The sequence below is a fragment of the Lynx canadensis genome, chromosome B2 (genome assembly GCF_007474595.2).
Source record: "Lynx canadensis isolate LIC74 chromosome B2, mLynCan4.pri.v2, whole genome shotgun sequence".
In the NCBI taxonomy this organism is placed as follows: Eukaryota; Metazoa; Chordata; class Mammalia; order Carnivora; family Felidae; genus Lynx; species Lynx canadensis.
Window position 1 is genome coordinate 125,591,278 of NC_044307.1, and position 19,599 is coordinate 125,610,876.

The 19,599-nt window shown below is 42.4% G+C and overlaps 1 protein-coding gene across 5 annotated transcripts in view; it reads right to left on the reverse strand.

Annotated features, from left to right (window-relative positions):
- Nucleotides 1–19,599, reverse strand: part of NHSL1 (NHS like 1) — a 132,899-nt gene that overhangs the window by 91,036 nt on the left and 22,264 nt on the right. The window contains exon 1 of one of the 5 annotated variants that reach the window (XM_030316450.1): nt 15,873–16,168. The exons of the other annotated variants lie outside the window; for them this stretch is intronic. Coding sequence (XP_030172310.1) covers nt 15,873–15,888 — 16 coding nt within the window. The 5' untranslated portion in view covers nt 15,889–16,168. Of the gene's footprint in view, nt 1–15,872; nt 16,169–19,599 lie in introns of those variants that run through there. 5 annotated transcript variants of the gene reach the window in all.

The window sequence follows — 19,599 nt, forward strand, 5'->3', positions numbered from 1 at the left end:
AGGCTAACGATTGTGCCAAGTTTAATATCAAGGAAGAAAGGAAGTGCACGGTGACAATTCAGTAGCTGTTTAGTGGACAAGTTGCTAGCAATGTTAGCCTGGCCTTCCAACACTACCGTATGATGAATTTGCTCTCAGACTAAGTACATGTTTCTTTGGGAAAAAAAACAAATATGCTAAGATGCCAAAGAGAGACTGGCTTAGAAAAGAAAATGTAGACAATCTCTGCACGACGAAGTTAATGCACCGATCAAATAAAACTCATTCCCAAATTAAGGATTACAGCTCACATTTGTTACACCTATAAAATAACTAAAGCAAGCAAGAAAAAAGAAAACAAAACACTGTCAACTTTGTAAACTTCATCGGCAGCGGTGGCCCATCAAGTCAGTAGCCAGTCTTTTTAACTTTCATTCTTTGACTAGTCACTAAAAGAATTATTGATGAGCCTGTTATTTCATGTTTGAGAGGAATAAATGTATAATTCATGATTTTTCCTCTAGAAAGATGCAGGCAGTCATTACTTAATTCCTACAAAGGTGAGTGATTAAGTAGGGTTATTAGCTCTGTTAATTTCTGACTCTATCATCATCCCGTGCAGACTCAACTGGTCTAATATTTCAAGCCAACTCATACCAAGTCAACTGTTTTAATATTTCATACAAATAAATTCACCACATTGGCAAAGCACAGCCCAGACTTAACTTTTGCCTGTCCTGCATTTCACAACCAAAATAAATGGCTTTGAGAATTGCAACAAGAGGGGCGCCTGGGTGGCTCAGTGGGTTGAGTGTCCAACTCCAGTTCAGGTCATGATCCCGAGGTTCACGAGTTCGAGCCCCACATCGAGCTCTGCACTAACAGCTCAGAGCCTGGACCTGCTTCGGATTCTGTGTCTCCCCCTCTCATCCCCTTCCCTGATTACGCGCTCTCTCTCTCTCTGTCTCTCAAAAATAAACATTTTTAAAAAATTAGAATTCCAGTGAGAGTACAGTATTTCTTAAATGACATTGAATCAACTCCTCCATTTTTATTAACAAAAAAAGAGTATATTTCAAGGCTTTGAAGGGGGCCTTGACAAACAGAATGGCTCTCATAAAGGCAATATTAGAAAAACAGTACTAAAAAGAAGTAAACACCTCTGATGTCCTGCTTTTACACAACACTTGGAAAAACTGAGAATGAGCTTTTGATATTCTACTACCAAAAACAATCTTTATTCCTCTGATTATTGCTAACTACTCCTGTACAAAGTCAGCATATAATAACATATGATCAGTCTTGATTTTTCCACTGGAGGCCTTAGAAGTCGGAGACCCACTCAGGGGCATACCTTGAATCAACTATGATGCTCCGATGTTAGGGAAAGATCTTGGATCACCCAGAAATAAAGACACTTTACAGCTGTCAGAAAGGACATTCAATTCTAGTGTTTTCAAACTTGGTCCATTCAATACTAAGGCCCACTGGAAATCAAGTCTTCCTGACAGAAAGGTCCCCACACCAAAAAGCTCCCGTGCTCTGGCACCATTTTTTGTTTTGTTGGTGTGGTAGTTTTCTACAGCTATTATAACAAATTACCATGACTTTGGCACCTTAACACAATACCCTTTTATTATCTCACAGTGTCCTTTGTTTAAGATTTCACAAGGCCTAGAGGCACCTGGGTGGCTCAGTCGGTTAAGCGTCTCTTGATTTTGGCTCAGGTCATGATCTCACGGGTTCGTGAGATCGAGCACTGCATTGGGCCCCATGCTAACAGCGTGGAGCCTGCTTGGGATTCTCTCTCTGCCCCTTCCCTGTGCGCGCACGCTCTCTCTCTCTCTCTCTTTCTCTCTCTCAAAAATAAATAAACTTAAAAATATATGTACTTCACAAGGCCTAAGTCAAGGTGTTGACTGGCCTAGGCTCTTATTTGGACAGCAGAGTGTTTTTCCATTATTTGGATGCCTCCATGCCAAAAGAGACCATTTCACCTTGATAATCAGTTCTGGCTCAATCGCTGTTTCTGAGTGCTTTTCTCGAATGGGTTAATATTTTCAGTTTGCACCACTCTTCCAGGCGATGAATCCTCTATCCCTCGTCCTGAAGGCCTAGCTCTGGTCGAAAACATCCACGTCACTTCCTCTTGCAGAATATTGTGGCGCTGCATCCCAAACACGGTTTTCCTGGGTAAATCCCAATTATTTTAGGATTTCTTGGCATAGTTGCTTCTCCTTCCGAGGCACATCATCTTAACTGAAACTTTTTGTGCATTTCAACACCTGAGAAATTATTTATAGAGAACAGCTGGAATGAGGCACAGTACCCTAGGTGTGAACAGTTCATACCTTTATACATGGGCAGGGGAATGTTTCCTACTTTGTTTCTAATGCTAAGACAGATGATGCGCCAGAATTTTCCCCTCACATTTTTCAAACGTTTCAGTATTAATGAATTGATTCAAGCAGCCAACATTTATGTGATTCTTGGCATCGAGGGCAAGGAAGAACGCACATTCCCTGCCTTACTGCCCAGCACGAGAAAACTGCTGTAGGACAACATGGCAGGCCACACAGAGCAGTTAAAACCAGCTTTGGAAGGTCTGCATGGAGGACTTCTACAGGAGGGAATGTCTGAACGGGGTCCTGTCTGAACAGAGATTCCTCCTAAGCAGACAATCCTGGCACGTGCAGAGAAAGACGAACAAAAGTGGGAAATATGGGGGTGCCGGGGTGGCTCGGTTGGTTAAGCGTCTGACTCTTGGTTTCAGCTCAGGTCATGATCTCACAGTTCGAGCCCCAAGTCAGGCTGTGTGCTGACAACACGGAGCCTGCTTGGGATTCTCTCTCTCCCTCTCTCTCTCTGCCTCTCCCCCACTCTCTCTCTGTCGGTCTCTCTCAAAAAAAGTGGTAAACATGGAAAGCGGAGTGGCTAGTGGGAACTGAAGCTGAAGAGGAGAATATGGAGGTGTTCTTTCATGAAGAGCTCATATGCGTCATGTTAAGGACATCGACTTTAACCTAAAAACAATAACATGGTGAGGGGACTGAAGAGTGTTAACCAGAGAAGAAACCACATTCTTGAGAGAGTCTGGGTAGGTCCAGGGAACAAGTAGCTTAGAATCAGGGAGATAGGAGCCTGATAAGCCAGGAAAAGAATGCCCACTCCTGGGCAGCGCTGGCCCAGAAGGCAGAGAGGACAGATGGGTTCCAGAGCACAGTAAAGCGGGAGGGTTGACAGAAGTGTGGGAGAATGGGAACAGGAGGAGACAGAGGACTGCCAGTTTCCCATGACATTCCGGGCGCCTTATCTCATCTGATTCCCACAGAATCACCCCCAACAAGCAAGCAGGACAGTCACTTCTAGGCGTTAGGTGGCTCAGAGTGGTTCAGTGGCTTCCTCAGAGTCAGTAAATGATGGACTCAGGATCCGGAAATGCTCCCTGACTCCCAGTTTAAGAGTCTTTCTGCTTCACATGCAGAAATTTTAGTTCTGGTTAAAAACATCAAGAAGGCTTCAGGCTCATATTTCTGAATGTGCATGTTAGTAAGATCTCAACTGGTCATTAAAATGATGGGTCTGTCATCTTCATTGTTTTTGAGCTGAAAAGACAACCTCTTCATCAAAGTTCTTGGAACTTTTAATAACCATAACAGTTCACAGAGATGAAGGAAAGGAATAAAGTCTCTAACGCAGCTAAGTGCTCAATCACTCAACAGATATTAATAGAGCACCTCTAGGCGTAGTCTGACATAAGGTCCTGAATAATAACCAGCTTGTTCTCATGCTACCTAGTCCAGAGAGAAAACTACGGTGACCAAATCGTATGCATATTTACAGAGAAAACGGGGAACAAAGGTTATGATGAAAGTGGAATGAACTGCATACAGGGGGCCCTAGGAAATAATCCAGTGCACCTGAAAAGTTACAACAAGGGATAAGAAGACCAAAGGATGTAAAATTCCAATGGAAATATTTCAGCAGATGTTTAAAAAAAAAAAAAAAAAAAAACCCAAAAACCTCACGTTTGGTCTGCTAAGAGAAAAAAAAAAAATCCATACTTCTAAAGACAATTTTACCACTTTTCTTTTTTTGCCCAGGCTCAACTGCCCATTCACCAGACTATGCACTGGACTGGTGGTGTGTTTTGTTTTGTTTTGTTTTGTTTTTGTTTTAAAGCTAAGTGGAAAGAAACTGCTTGGATAAGGGTATGTTTCTCCTTGGTGAGTAAGTCCTCAATCCCTTGGTCAAGAGAAGTGCAAGCCCTTCAGGATGGGGCTTGAGCGGGACCAGCAGGACCCTGGCCACTTCCCTGAGTGACCCTGCCACTTCAAAGACCAAGAAGGCACCTGAAAAATGCACCCCCTCCCCCTTAACTACAATGTTTGAATTTCTAGAACTATGTTACCTTTCTCCCTCTTTATATCAGCTTCCCACTCTCACCAGCCATTAACGATTGAAATCGCTGCATTAGATTTTTCTATCCAGTTGTTACAGAAAATAAGACTCTGAAAGTTAAAAATCTTTCTTGCTCTGCTTATTGCCTACATGTTTTCAGCTGAATGTAGAAAAATACACTTTTGTATTCTAAGCGATCGTCCCAAATGCCCATTTATTTTCAGAGGGAGTGATGGCTAACGTCCTTTTCACCTGAACGAGGCTACATATTACATTTCATGCCTTTAATCCACAAATACTGATTGGAATTCCTTCTTGGTCAAGCTGATGTGCTGGGCCCTCCAGGAAAGTAGAATCTAGCAGGGAAGTGAAATCACTACCACACACATAAAGAGCGGTATGTGTCTCAAAGAACATGCAAATCGCACTCAATGAGGGGGTCAGACCTGCCCTCCAGTTTTATAATGCTGTGAAAGGAAAACATCCTGTACTTGTCATGAGAGGACTTTTCGCTATCCCTTATAACACACCAAAGCTCAGCAAAACAAATACCTGCAGAAGAATAAAAACCACTTATTAAACATGTAAGTGAGCTTTCTAATTTGGATAGGCTCTCTACCAAAAAAGCCATGGGAATCAATGTTGCAAAATCCCAACCCAAACTTTATCGAATCTATTTAGTAAACACCAAAGGTACATCTCAGGCATTAAATCCACAGACTGAGGGGCGCCTGGATGGCTCAGTCGGTTGAGCGTCTGACTTCGGCTCAGGTCACGATCTTACGGTCTGTGAATTCAAGCCCCGCGTCGGGCTCTGTGCTGACAGCTCAGAGCGTGGAGCCTCCTTCAGATTCTGTGTCTCCCTCTCTCTCTGCCCCTCCCCTGCTCACACTCTGTCTCTCTCTCTCCTTCAAAAAATAAACATTAACAAATATATATATATATATACATATATATATATTTTTTTAAATAAATACATAAATACACAGACTGCTATCTTTAATGCTAAAATGAGATAGGGTAGATCTTCATTCCCCTTGCGGAGAAGACAAAGGAATCTCACTAAACACCACACCTTCTATGAGCATCAAACAAGAGCACAACTCACCTGGGACTCTTTTTCCTCTTCCACCAGACTAAAGGATTAGACACAGCTGCAAGCCCTGTCGCTTAAATAACAACCCCTCTTTCCCAAGATTTAGTTTTGCCCCAAAATAAAGAGAAGTCGCCAGGACTCAAGCTTTTCCTCCAAGCGAAATGGGCTTTTGAATGAAGGAGCGGCACAATCACTTATGGGTTTTTGGGTTTTTTTTTTTTTGTTTTTTTTACTGTTTATTTTTGAGAAAGAGGTGGGGGGCGGGGGACAGAGGCTCTGAAACGGGCTCTCTGTTGACAGCAGAGAGCTCGATGCGGGGCTCAAACTCATGAACCGTGAGATCACGGACCTGAGCCAAAGTCAGAGGCTTAGCCGACTGAGCCACCCAGGCGCTCCCGATAACTTGGGTTTTTGAGGGTTCACACAGGCTACTGGGTTCAAACAGTCTCTACAGAGAAGCTAAGTCTCTACAGTAGTAGTCCAAGTGGGACTCAGGCAGGGAGGGGGCAGGGGAGGCCTGGGGGGCAGTCAGATTCTGGAAAAGACGTTAACAATCAGGTCGATGGGATTTTCAAACACACTGACTGTGGGGTGTGAAAGAGAAAGGAATCCTATAGGACTTCAAGGTTGGGGCCTAAGCAGTTGGAAAGACGCCTTTGTCCCCCCCTCCGCCCCCCGCCAGCTGGAATGGGGAAGGCACAGTGGAACAGATGTGGGGGCAAACGGGAAGGGGGATCCGGAGTTTCGATATATTCATGAAGTCTGCTAGACATCCAGTTGGAAACGTGGAGCGGGCAGATGGCTATTCACATCTGAAGTTTAGGGGAGAGGTCGAGGCTGGAATAGAAAATGTGGGCCCTACTGGCATATCACAAATACTAGATTCGTGTTACGGGCAAACAGCAAAGGGCTCTTGACAGTGACTAGAGGATCACAGGGCGGGTTCTCGTTGTGTGGTGAGGGCAGCATGACCCTGGCCAAGAGAAGCCTCTTCTCTCATTTCTCTACAGGACCCATAGAGTCTGACATCATCTCGGGCATCACATACGGCTGCTAGGGGCCAACGTCAAGCAGGAGACAGACAAAGGTAGTGGTTTCTCATGCACAGAACATGGAGGTCACTTTCCAATGTTAAAATGAGGGAAAGGGGGAAATGAAAGCAAAGAACATCTAGCCAAACACAGTCCAAAATAGTAGGAGGCTGGGAGAACCTTTTGGTATGTCACGTGCCAAAGCAATCTCATCTATTTTAGGGTCTCCTGTTCTCCCCTTGGCTCCCAGACACGTTATCGCCTACAGATAACATGCCAACAATGGAGCCGTTCTAGGATTTCATGAAGGTGAGTGAGGGGCAGGGAGCAAGTAACATCAACTCATTTTCAGCCAAATTTGCTCTCAGAGGCCAAAAAGCACACAATGAAGATTTACAACATTTGCCGTACCAACATTAACTTTCTATGGGAAACAGAAAAGACACTGGACACTGAAGCTTTAGGCGTTCCCAGTAAGTGACTGAAGAGAAGCCGTCTCTATAGGCATCGCCTAACAAGCCCGAATTTAAAAGTGATGGCAAGTATCAGACTAATGTTTTATATTCAAAACAAGCTTAAAGCCATCAAAAGTCTACTCACCTGTACTCAGTCCTTTCAGTGTTTACGGACGGCATTTTTGGAGGGATGGATATACAATGTCGCCTTTCCAGGATGCTACTTGTGTTAAACTTCCGTTGTGATTCACAGACAATTCAGTTGGACCACATTTACGCTTACAAGCTTATTCTGAGATGAAAAGTGGGCTACCAATCACTGAAGGATTAGGAATTAGGGGAGATGGGGAATAACCCAGCGATTAAGGAGACCTCATTACCAATTTCTCACTCAGCAGTCATCCTAAAATAAGGACGCTACCATCTATGTAAAGATAAAACTATCCATCCATCCATTCCGCTCATATAATTATGGAGAGATTGTCTGAAAACAAAACAGTTTTATGAAAGGCATCACGAGGAGTCCAAATCTTGCTCAAATTTTTTTATCAAGTATTGTTCTGCCAGGAAACACTTCCAAAAAGGAAAGGTTTTGTCTCAATTGCTATGGCAGCAAACACTTCCGATGAAGCAGTTAGAAAGGTATCAGTATGCTCTCGCTGGCTTCCAGGGCTTTCAAAATATTTGTACTGCTATCACACTCATTTGCCAGTATATGTGACTCTTAGTACTTTGTATTCATCTGGGTGTATTTATACAACTGCGATTGCAGAAAACTTCACAAAAGTTGATGTAAATATGCTGTGAGAAAAATCCAGCAGGATATGAGGCGCCTGGGTGGCTGAGTCGGTGAAGCATCTGACTTTGGCTCAGGTCATGATCTCACAGTTTGTGAATTTGAGCCCCGCATTGAGCTCTGTGCTGACAGTGCAGAGCCTGCTTGGAATCTCATGCTTGCTCTCCCCCTCTCTCCCTCACTCTCACTCTCTCTCTCTCTCTCTCTCTCTCTCTCCTCCTATCCCATTTGTGTACTCTCTCTTAAAAAACAAAAAAAAATCCAGCAGGACGTCTTTCTCACTGTATAGTTACACTATACTCACAGATTAAGGTACAAATTGGTCTTTACTTTCAGAAGCCCAAGGTAGGTCTAATCCATAACTTGCTTTGTTCTTAAAGTCCACCTTGGGGAAAGAGGAACCCCCAACAGTGTGCCCAAGTAGACAGGAAAGAGGCTGGAGGTCTTGGATGCTGCAGAAACCCAGGCCTGGGGGTTCTGAGGAACCCAGGAGCATCAGAGACAGAGGCTTTCCTGGGGATGGGGGGCACCAGGCATGTGGTAAGCCCCCATCAACATCTGATGAATAAACGCTTATACCTAAAATTCTATCAAAACATTTTGGCCAGATGAGATGAACTTCAGACGTATTTCAGAATCTCAACAAATTCTGGATGAACTTAGATGTACAAATTATCCACTTTGGGATAATATGGCCTTTTTTTGCCTAAAACTGGGTATTCTGTTACAGCAACACTTTTCTAGGAAAAAAGAAGGGACCAGAGCTTCCTTTGTCCTCTGGAAATTAGGGAAGAGTCTGGAGAAAGCAGAAATGCAATCTGCAGATGGCTAGGCGGGAGCAGTGGAGTACCAGCGGCTGCTAAGTGCTTCCACAACTTTTGTTTTCTCCTGCCCTGTCATCTAATCCCAAGGCATTTTCCAAAGCGCCCTTTGCATTTGGGGAGGAACCTTTTCTGTTTAAAAATAGAAAGGTCACTATTCTCTTTTCTTTTTTTTTTCTTTTAGTGTTTTTTATTTATTTTTGAGAGAGACAGAGCACAAGTGGGGAAGGGTAGAGAGTGAGAGAGAGAGAGAGAGAGAGAGAGAGAAGGAGACACAGAATCAGAAGCAGGTTCCAGGCTCTGAGCTGTCAGCACAGAGCCCAACGCACAGCTCAAATTCATGGACCGTGAGATCATGACCTGAGGTGAAGTTGGATGTTTAACCGACTGAGCCACCCAGGCGCCCGAAAGATCTCTATTCTTAACTTCTGGTGCAATCAGTTTCCCCAGCCGAATCTTCCGCCAACTCTAGAATCTCCTGGACTCCTGCTTCTCTCCTGAGGCTGGCCTGAGCAATGTGGATGCCCTCTGCCTCCCTTTATTGAGAACACCCTCTGAAGCCACGGTCCAGCCTTCCCTCACTCCCACCCCTACTGTGAACAGCGGTTCACTTGGGAGAGCAGAGGCATCATCGGTCACAACTTTCATTCTAAAGTTTCGGGAACAACAGAGCTTGCACAGTTTTGAAATAAGATCACAGATGTCTTCTTGAGGTCATCGAAGGACAGATTCTCTTTGTTTTCAAACGCTGCCTTCCAAAATTTCTCAAGAACAAACCTATATACAATCTGACCTTTGAAAACCACTCCCCACTGAAACATAAATTTACTTTCATTCTATTTCAACACACAGTTCCTAAAGTTCACTTTATGCTATTTATATCTTTTTGTTATAAGAAGACATTCCAAAGAAAGAGTGGTCATGAGTGTTCACGTTTCTCTTAACATGCACACTCCTCCCACATACAAATTCAACCCGAGTTCAAGTCAGCATGGCTTTTTGTCTCAAAGGTTCAATATCAGCCACATTGACAGGACCCACAGTAAAAAATTTAAACCCCAGTAAAACCTGGTAAGTGTCACGTTGCCAGCAGATGGGGGATGAACACTGCTACGTTATGCCAAATAGTTTGCTGTTTACATTGCCTGTCGAATTAAGACCTCCTCATTCAAATTCAATTGCTACGTATGATTTTATAAAATAATCTGACATTTTTCAATTTAAGAATATCCATATTCCCGCCTAGTGTCCCCCAATTAAAAAAAACAACAACAACAACAACAACAAATCCTGCCAAGCTATTTAATCACGCAAAAGCTATGAATTGCTTAAAGACCCTTAGGTTGTTTTCAAGCAGTGTTTCCTTCTGGTGTTTACAATAAGAAAATGCGAGCCCCTGCATACCTTTGTGCCTGGCTGATGGTGGTGACATGGTGTCCCGAGTGGTAACTGCCTTCATCACACTGATCCATTTGCCTTCGTCTATTAACTATGTCACCTTTACTAACGCGTGTGCCAGACTGCCAATCACACCTCTGTAACTAGAGGGAGTTCAATCCAGCTGAGGTATGATACAGCTCCCCAGTGGGCAATCAGAAGAGGATAAGAGGGGGAAAGAAAAAAAAAAAAAAACTAGAAAAGACAGGAAAGAAGAGGAAACAAGAAAAGGTAAAAAGGGAACAGGAGATATTAAAATGGAGAACTTAACCAAAACCGCTGCCAGTGCTTTTGGGAATTCAAGTCATTTGATTCAGTTCCACCAAATTACCCAGAGCACTATTTTTGCACAGAGCGTGCTCCAGAAATAAGCAGACCCCCAGCCTGTGAGCTTTAGGCAGCAAGGCTCGGTCGACTGCTTTTTCATTCCTAAGGACAGCACCTCCTAGTTTGTATTATATCATCTATTCAGCATGGTGATCTGGCTTCTCCTTCCTTTAACATATTTAAAAGCAAGATTTTGATTAGTAGGACAAGGAAGAAAGAACCAGAAAGCATGATAAAGTTTTCAAGGGAAAGACAAAGGCAATAAAGGGCTAGCTTTGTTTGGTTTATTAAATTTCAAGGGCTTTGCCCGCCAGTTTGAAAAATGCATGATATCACCAGTGTGTTTATTAAAAGTGCTACTTTAAATTGCAGACTGAGCAAATGTGAATTCCCCATGGGAAGTGTCGGTTATTGACTAACAATTATATGCAATTTTTAAATGAAAGAAGAGGGGGGAAATAGGAAAGACCTGCAGGACTACAGTTCTAAAAGCTGCTGCTAATTTAAGTAAATCTCAAAATCTCAATGTATGAGTAGTAAAATACCCAGATTCAAAAAGATGCAATATTCTCCAGGTCACTTTGCATTTTGATTATTAAAGTCTTTCAAAGTGACGCTCAGAGTCAAATAGCAAAATAGCATAAACTTTGCTCAGTGCTTGCTTGACAGTTTAATACTGACTTAAGAAGGGGTGGGGAACCTTCCAGAGCAAATGGTTACTTGCTAGCTAACTTGAAAATGCACTTGTTTCAGCACAGAAATAACAAATCTGTTTCTGATTCCAGACATTATTTTCCAAATGCTGCCAAGAAAAGAATCTAAGGAATTCTTTTACATGCACAACATACACAAGACAACTGGAAAGCAGCCTGTGGTTCTGTTCCAGGGTGCACGAGGAGGGAGAGAGCAGAGTTTCTAGTATGAACGGCCCCTCGTGGGAGCAGAAGCACATGCCTGAGATAGTTCATAGCTGTAATCTCCAACATAACTCTTTGCTATTATTAGACAACCTAAAGGCTTTCCTAAGTCTGTCTGTAACTTGTGAAGCAGAAGGAAAAGGCTAAAGGACAGGACCCTACCACGCTGAGCATGCAGGCAGCTGGGGTAACCCACTCCATTTTCCAATCCATGAAACTGGATTTCTAGATCTTGCCTGACAAGAAGAGCTGAGAAAGGGAAAGAATCTAGTCCAACACCAAAGCCAGGTTTAAAATCCCTGGAGAGAATGTTGACTAAGTAAAACCCCATACTAAATTCAGAAACTAAAGTCTATGATGCTCATAAAACATACTGAAATATTCTTAGACCACAAAAGGATTATGATGATTCCTTTCCAACATTGAGAAATGACATTTTTAAAACAACACTTATTTTTTTTAACTCAACTACAGAGAGGTATCTTGCTTGACAATTTTAAAAATTATGTAACAAATAAGCCAATGCTTCAAGACTATGTAACTTAGCATGCATCACTTGTGTTACATTAATAAGGGGAAGACTTAGCAACAAAATCCACTTTGGAGAGAAGGAGGATAATGGGAGGATTCTGAAAGACTGAGTCATCCAACAGACTGAGCTATCTAATGCAACTGTTTAAATTTTGGCTCGCACTGAGTTGACTGCAGTGAACCAAGCTCAACTTTGTTTTTTATTTTCCCCTTTCTCAGTAGGGCAAGCATTCAATGAAGAAAACTTGATCATTTCTAGGAAAGAAAAAGGCAACATTTTCTCTTGCGTGACTGATCACAGCGGGCACATTCTTGACCCTTCTACCTGCCCAGACAAACCCGTCTCAAACTTAAGTTTCTTTTTTTTTTTTTTTTAATTAAATTTTATTTTTCTAACGTTTATTTATTTTTGAGACAGAGAGAGACAGAGCATGAACAGGGGAGGAGCAGAGACAGAGGGAGACACAGAATCCGAATCAGGCTCCAGGCTCTGAGCAGGCAGCACAGAGCCGACGCGGGGCTCGAACTCACAGACCGCGAGATCGTGACCTGAGCCAAAGTCGGACGCTTAACCGACTGAGCTACCCAGGCGCCCCTCAAACTTAAGTTTCAAGTGCATCCCCAAGCAGCTACGCTGGAGAGTCCTTCTTACAGTGCAGCTCTCCATTCAATACACCCCCAATAAGGTTACCTTCAATCAAAGTGATTTTATGCCCAGTCTACTCTAAGGGGTTAAACAGTGTCCCCCTCCCCCTCAAATCCATGTCTACCAGGAACCTCAGATGTGGCCTTATTAGGAAAGAGAATCCTTGCAGATATAATCAGTTAAGATGAGGTCATATACTGGATTAGGGTAGACCTGAAATCCAATGACACGTGTTTTTTTATAAAAATACAAAGATACTGGCACCCGGATGGCTGAAGGGCACGATCTCATGGTTTGTGGGATTGAGCCCCATGTTGGGCTCTGCGCTGTCTGCTTGGGATTTTCTCCCTCCCTCTCTCTGTCCCTCCCCCACTCGTGTGCACATGTAGGCACTCGCTCTAAATAAATAAATGAGCATGAAAAAAAACCATTTTTTTTTAATTACAGAAATACCCCAGGAAGAAGGCCATGTGAAAACAGAGCCAGAGATGCAACCACAAGCCAAGAAATACCCGAGGCCACCAGAAACTGGTAGAAGCCAAAAAAAAAAATTCTCAAGAGGCTTCATGAGGAACATGACCCTAACAACACCTTGATTTGGATTCTAGCACCTAGAATATGAGAGAAGAAATTTCCGTTTTAAGCCACGTACCTACTGGTAATTTGTTACAGGAACTCTAGGATCGGTGTCAGGTGGCCAATGCTTTGCTATCGGTCTGCTACAAGAAACAAGAGAAAATGCTTCACTTCTATAGCTGTGTGACACCGTGGTGACATCACGCAGCACATAATGTCGTCTTACAAATATCTGTCTGTGATGGATTGGAAACCGAAAAGGAAGAAATCAGTCCTTCACAGTTAGAGGTGCAACTACAAAGATAATTAATATTTACAAAGAGGAAGCTGATGTGCTCTAATTAAGAAATCTGCATTCTGAATCATCTCAGAGAAACTTGTGTTCCACCCAGGATTCGTGGTAAAAATATGTTATTCTAATAGTTTCAACAGAATAAGCCATGAATGGTTTCTAATATATGCACGGTGGTTTGCTGTTAATCATATTATTTGATGAGCCGGAAACGCACTTCCTAGACCACAGGACATCACTGACTACATAGTGAAGGAACAACACACCATGGCTTTATTAACCACAGGGACCTTGGCAGAACCCAAGAGAGCATCCTCCCAGAGAGTGGGAGCTCAGATGCTGCTCATATAAAATGAATTGGGTGGAGTGAACGATTCTGAACTGCTTCAATGGCAATAATAGAGAGAAATTGAAACCATGTGAATTATCACAGCCAACAGAAATGACAGAGATGACAACTCTCTTCCAAGAAGTTACTTTAGCACCAAACTGAGCAAAAACTGAGTAGACATGACTTTAGAAAAAAAAAATAGTCTAAATGGAGAAAAGGAAACCCTGCAGCAGTGTGGGAGACCGTCTGATGTGAATGTTTTCTTTCAACAATTAAAAGAAATACTCAGGAACATGACTTACCCAAAAGAAGGGCAATCGTCTTTCCTTTAACGTCAATGCTAAACCACAGACTCAATAGCCCCTAGAACCTCAGCTGGCCACAGACACAGGCTAATTAATGGAAGCCTCTGAAAAAGTCTCCGACAGAGGGAAACACAGACACAGTAGGAACACAAAGCACCCACAAGGAGCCCTTCATACTCCTGTGTGCAACCTCACTCGCTATTCCTTCATCATGTGTTTGCCTCGTATGAAGCACAAAGGGCAGCTGACAAATCATTACTGTAAATCAAAAGGCTATAAGTCACAGGAAGAGAGCCAAATGTCAACTGTGTGTCCTGACTGCTGGGAGATCAGAGAGTGAGCTTTAAAGGGGATTGTGGATTCCTGATTAGAACGCACTCTTCAGCACAAAAGTACTCGCTTGTCATCACATGCCATTCACTTGACTTTCTAAAATTTCCTAAGTTACCACGGAAACTAAGAGTCCATGAAATTGATAGATTCTTTAATAAAATGAAATGGCTGTTATGGGAATAGGTGGAGACAAATATGTTGAAGCTGCAGAAGTCATACCCTGCAACAACTCCACACCTGCATTCAATTAAAAATCCTAAACCTCAAGCTATCATTAGATCATCATGATTTCAACTACTCTGGAAATTACACTAGGCTAGCATACACCCTCCTCCCATAACACTAAATTCTGGCTCTTCATGGTTATACTTTTTTTTTTTTTTTTTTTGAGCAAACACATTTTTTTAACAAACAGCATCACAAGAGCTCATAACTCATTTCATCTAAAATTACTTTTCAGAACTATCCGGATTCATTTCACTCTTATAGAGCTCTTTAGAAATCCACTGCAACTAGACAGATACTCTCTATAGCAAGAACAAACTGAATTCTTAGGGAGAGGAAAATGTGATGTCCTGGTTTGTTCTTACTCCCTTGCTTTCATCAAATGTGTAAAAACCATAGAAACAAACATACCAAGCTCAAAGTTTACTATCAAAGACTTTGCTGGTTTTTAAGGTGTCAAATCAGAGTTAAAACTGCAAAAGTGCAAACTACAGAATCCATGTCTCTAACTCATTAATAGGCTTTGTGGACAAAGGAGAAATCAGCAAAGTGAGTAAAGCCAGGATCACTTAATGTCCCAAAATTGAAAAGCTGTCAAGAATTTTCCATCAACGGAATGACATACACTGAAAGATATGAACAAAAGAGTCTACCCCAGTTCCAAGGAAATTAATTTTAACTCTTCCAGTCCAACAATCTCATAGACAAACACACTCTCTAATGTCTAAACTAATTACATGAAGGCAAGAGTCGGAACAAAAATAGAGTTTGAAGGAAAAACACTTGCCTAAAAAGAGAAAACACTCCCTAACTAATCAGAGAATCTCTACATATACTCATATGTTCACCATCTTACGGTACTTAGGAAGCACTATCATCTATACATAGCTAGAACAAGAAGCATGCTCTACAGTAAAATTAAATTCATTCCTGAATTCACACATTAAAGCTTAAAGGAAGAGAATCGATTCCCTCTTTCATTCATGCTGATCCTTTACATGGGCAACTTATCTCATGAAAACTTCTCTGACAGAACTCATGCTAACAACTGTAAACCATTCCTACTTTCATTAAGTTTCCTTAACACTAAACTTGTAACTACTTTGGCTGTGACAAAACGCATACAAAACACATCCAAACAGAGAAATATCCTTTCTGTCTAAAAGAAAATTCCATCTCCCCAGCAGGAGGTCTTTCTTCCTGTTTGCAACAACAACAACAAAAAAGAACAATGACTTTTTCGCTCTCAGACTTACAAACTCGCTCAAGCTTTGATTTTAATAGTGCTAGCACTGTGACTTAGACTCTGATGCTAGATGACAGTTTTTCCTAACTAAAATTTACCCAACTAAATGGGCCCAAAGCCCCCTCACCTTTCAGGCAGAACATTCTGAAGCAGTTCCATGGAGGGGCTGGTGCTCTACAGTCCCATGTAGCCTGCAGTGCGAGGCACAGCTGTCTCCCAGCCCACCTCCCCACATTCACTGCCAGAGAGCAGGGCAGTCAGCCAGCAACTGTGATTACAGGAAGCCACTGCCCAATCCCTGGCTTTCTGGGCTGAGCTGCTGACACTTCCCTATCTTTCATATGCTGTTTCACACCATGGAATCAGCCAGGATCATCTTGGAAAGTGAAGGGAGCTGGGACTGTTCACATAGTGCAGCGCAGAACTGCGTAAGGGCAAGCCATTTGTTTGTCTTATCAGCAATTTTGTTTTTTTTTTTTTTTCCATTGCACCAGATGCAGGACCTCACGTGATCAACAACACAAAAAGGAAATCACTTGACTTGGTTTCATTTCACTCTTTGCTATTAATTATGACAACTACTCTTTGACTTCATTATTCCTACGTTACTCATACACTTGTTTTCTTTCTGGTGTGGAACAACTCACATGCCGGTACATAATTAGCACTAAACATTATGATGTGAAACTCTGCACACAGCTGTCTGAGTCTATATAAATGGGTGGATATATGTGAGGCACTCACAACAGTGTCAAACAAATAGTAAGCGCTATGGACATGTTGACAATCATTACTATTGCGACTACTGCTAATAATAAACCTGAGTGTTAGGATACAAATCTGAAGCGCGTTACCTTTCCGCGGCATTGCCAATTTTTGGATGAGGAAACAAAGATCGGTGCACGTTAGCTGGCATCAGAGGATGTGAATTTCTAACTCTGCTGCAGCCACAATCCACTGCTAAATGTCTCCTCCTCCGCCGACCAGCTAGATTCACTCTGGTGAGTTCAAGATTACCGTAAACTCTTTTAACACAGGTTCAAAGTGGAAGAAGGAATTTTATTGCATATCTAAGAGAAACAGCCTACACAGGCGGCCTCAGGAGTACCTGCTTGAAAGTGCTGTCTGAACTGTGATGCCCTCCAGACGCTCAGTGACTTTTGAGTCCCCTGGTCACCGGAAGGGGCCATTGTTTGCAAGACCCGTTGCTGTGCGCAGGTCTTCCTTTGACTCCACGGGATGCAGGAAACTGACTCACAGAATTGATCTGTCTGTCTGTGTCCTGGGGTGCTCGCTGCAGCTCCTGGGACATGGTGTGATGCTCTGTGTCTTTGGTTTTCAACATACGCTCAGCATACCCTCATTTGGTTTCTACTCCTTGTCTTCAAGTGTTACCAGCAGTGTCTGGTTAATAAGTTCCCTGTGATGAGGAAGCCAGTGCACTAGTTGCTTTGACCACCAAGACATGGGAGAGGACCCTCGCCAGAAGCTGCTGGGTCGAGAAACATCTGCATGTGGAATGACAGACAGTGGAATTAACTCTTAGAGCCGGAACCTTATCACTCATCTCATCTGATAGACTGCTTCAGGGATGAGGTGATTTGCCCAACTAACCAGCAGCTGTGTGAAGATCAAAGTCAAGCCACCTGACTTAGCCTTTTCCATCTCACTATGTGACACCCCCCCCACCCCCCACAGACGGGCAGAGTCATTCCTGGTCTTTTCCTATTTTGAGTGGTCTCCCATGCAATTTACCAATTGCAAAGGTATTCCTCAAAGTGTTCTTTGGGGTTAGTCGCCTTTTTAAGTTGCACACAGAGAAATTCTGCATGTTGGAGAATTAAGATTTCTGAACATAGATCAGTGCACAGAGTTTTGGGTGGTTGTATGCTTTTACCAGCACTCTGAATACTTACAGTCAAAGCTTTTAATATAGAGATGACTTTATATGCTAGAAAGAATACTGAATCGGAAAGCAAAGAGAACTCGATCGCAGCCACATCTGTAGCATTATCGAACTGTCCCTACAGCAGTTCATAGAGCTATAAATGTGTGCACTGAAGGTGGGGACTAAATTAACTGTAAAATTCAATCCTAGCCTACCCCGTTAATTTTCACTGTGACATATATAAATATAGATATGTATATGAATATAATATATAAGTGTTTTATTAGGCGCATTATGTCAGGAAAAGAGACAAGCTTTGCTTTCTCATGGTTTAGTGAAGAGGTAGGCGGATGAATAACAACTAACATAATCTAGTAAGTATATAATAGAAGAATACACAAAGTTAATGATGATCAATGATAGCTTCTTGCCTATTACCTCCTAGCTAAGCTACGCTAGTTTACCAGGTTAAAACATCTATAATTGAATGTAATGGGTTGAACAGTGTCCCCACCAACATTCCTGTCTACCCAGAGCCTCAGGATGTGACCTTATTTGGCAATAAAGTCTTTGTAGATGTACTTAAGGTAAGGATCAAGGTGAGCTAATACAGGGTTAGGGTGGTGGTAAGGACAATAAGACTATCTTTAAAAGAGACAGAAAAGACACGGACACACAGAGGAGGAGATAAAGACCACAAGAATGGAGTTACGTATCCACAAGACAAGTACTGTTTGGAGTCATCTGAAGCTGAAAGAGGAGGGAAGGATTCTCCCCGAGAGCCTCTGGAGGGAGCATAGATGGCCCTGTGGACATCTTGATTTCGGACTTCTGGCCTCCTGCACTGGGAGAGAATACATTTCAGTCATCTCAAGCCACCCATTGGTTGTAATTCGTCACAGCAGCCCTAGACAACTAACACAGTTAGCTAAGTAAGCATCGTGTGTGAAGGGAGACACTTTTTCTCTTTTTAAGCTAACTTTAATTCATATCACCTGGGCTTAAACCTGTTTCTTCCACACCATTGTGGCTAAATTCTTACTGAAGAAAAAAAAAAATCTTCCTAGAACATTCCTAAGCAGCATAAATACCATCTTCTATTGAATTAGTGAAATCATGGGTACCACCATCTGAAAAGGTCACAGCATTAAACTCAAGCAGTGAAAATGGAATCAGCTTTTATTGACATCAAACATAAAACTACATATAAATATTTTTTCAATCACCTGTTTTCACCATCAAACAATTGTGACTATGTGTGAGAAACAAAACATGAAAGGGCACACTGTTCGATCTAGGGGGAAAAAAAATAAGAAGTACCCATGAAAATTATATGATCTGTCACCAGTGAGGACTGCTACTGAGACCGAAATGTATACCTAGGAAGCCTGCATGAGGCAAGCAGGCCTGGGATGATGCATGCTTGCAGAATTCACCGCCCTTTGGACAGGACACAGGTGCCTTTGCCAGCCATGACCTTAGAGCACAACCACTTGATTCCCTCGTAGGATTACAACATCCAGCATTGTGTTAACGTTTAACATTAGCATCTCTGCCAGAGGGAGTGGTAACCACACATACAGCCAAAAGCTTACAGATATTTATAGCTTCCAAACCGGCACTATGAAACTTGTGTGCTAAAAACATTTTTGTCGTTTCAGTAAAATAGTGAAGATATCAGTAAATTAGGAATTAATTTACATGAGACACAGAATTAGCGAATCTAGAAAGACTCAAGATTCTACTTGTTCCTGGCAAAACACATGACAAAATTATACAAGAACAGCAGGCAAACCAGTATTTTCTTTCTACGCATCTTGGCTCTTACTCCTACCAAAAGGGTCAGACGGCGATGAAAAAATGCCTTCTTTGCACCCATTCCAGGGTTTGTTTTGCATCAACTAGAAAAGTATTCCACCAGGTAAGGCCTGTTTTCATACCTATATCTCTGGGCACTCATCTCAGT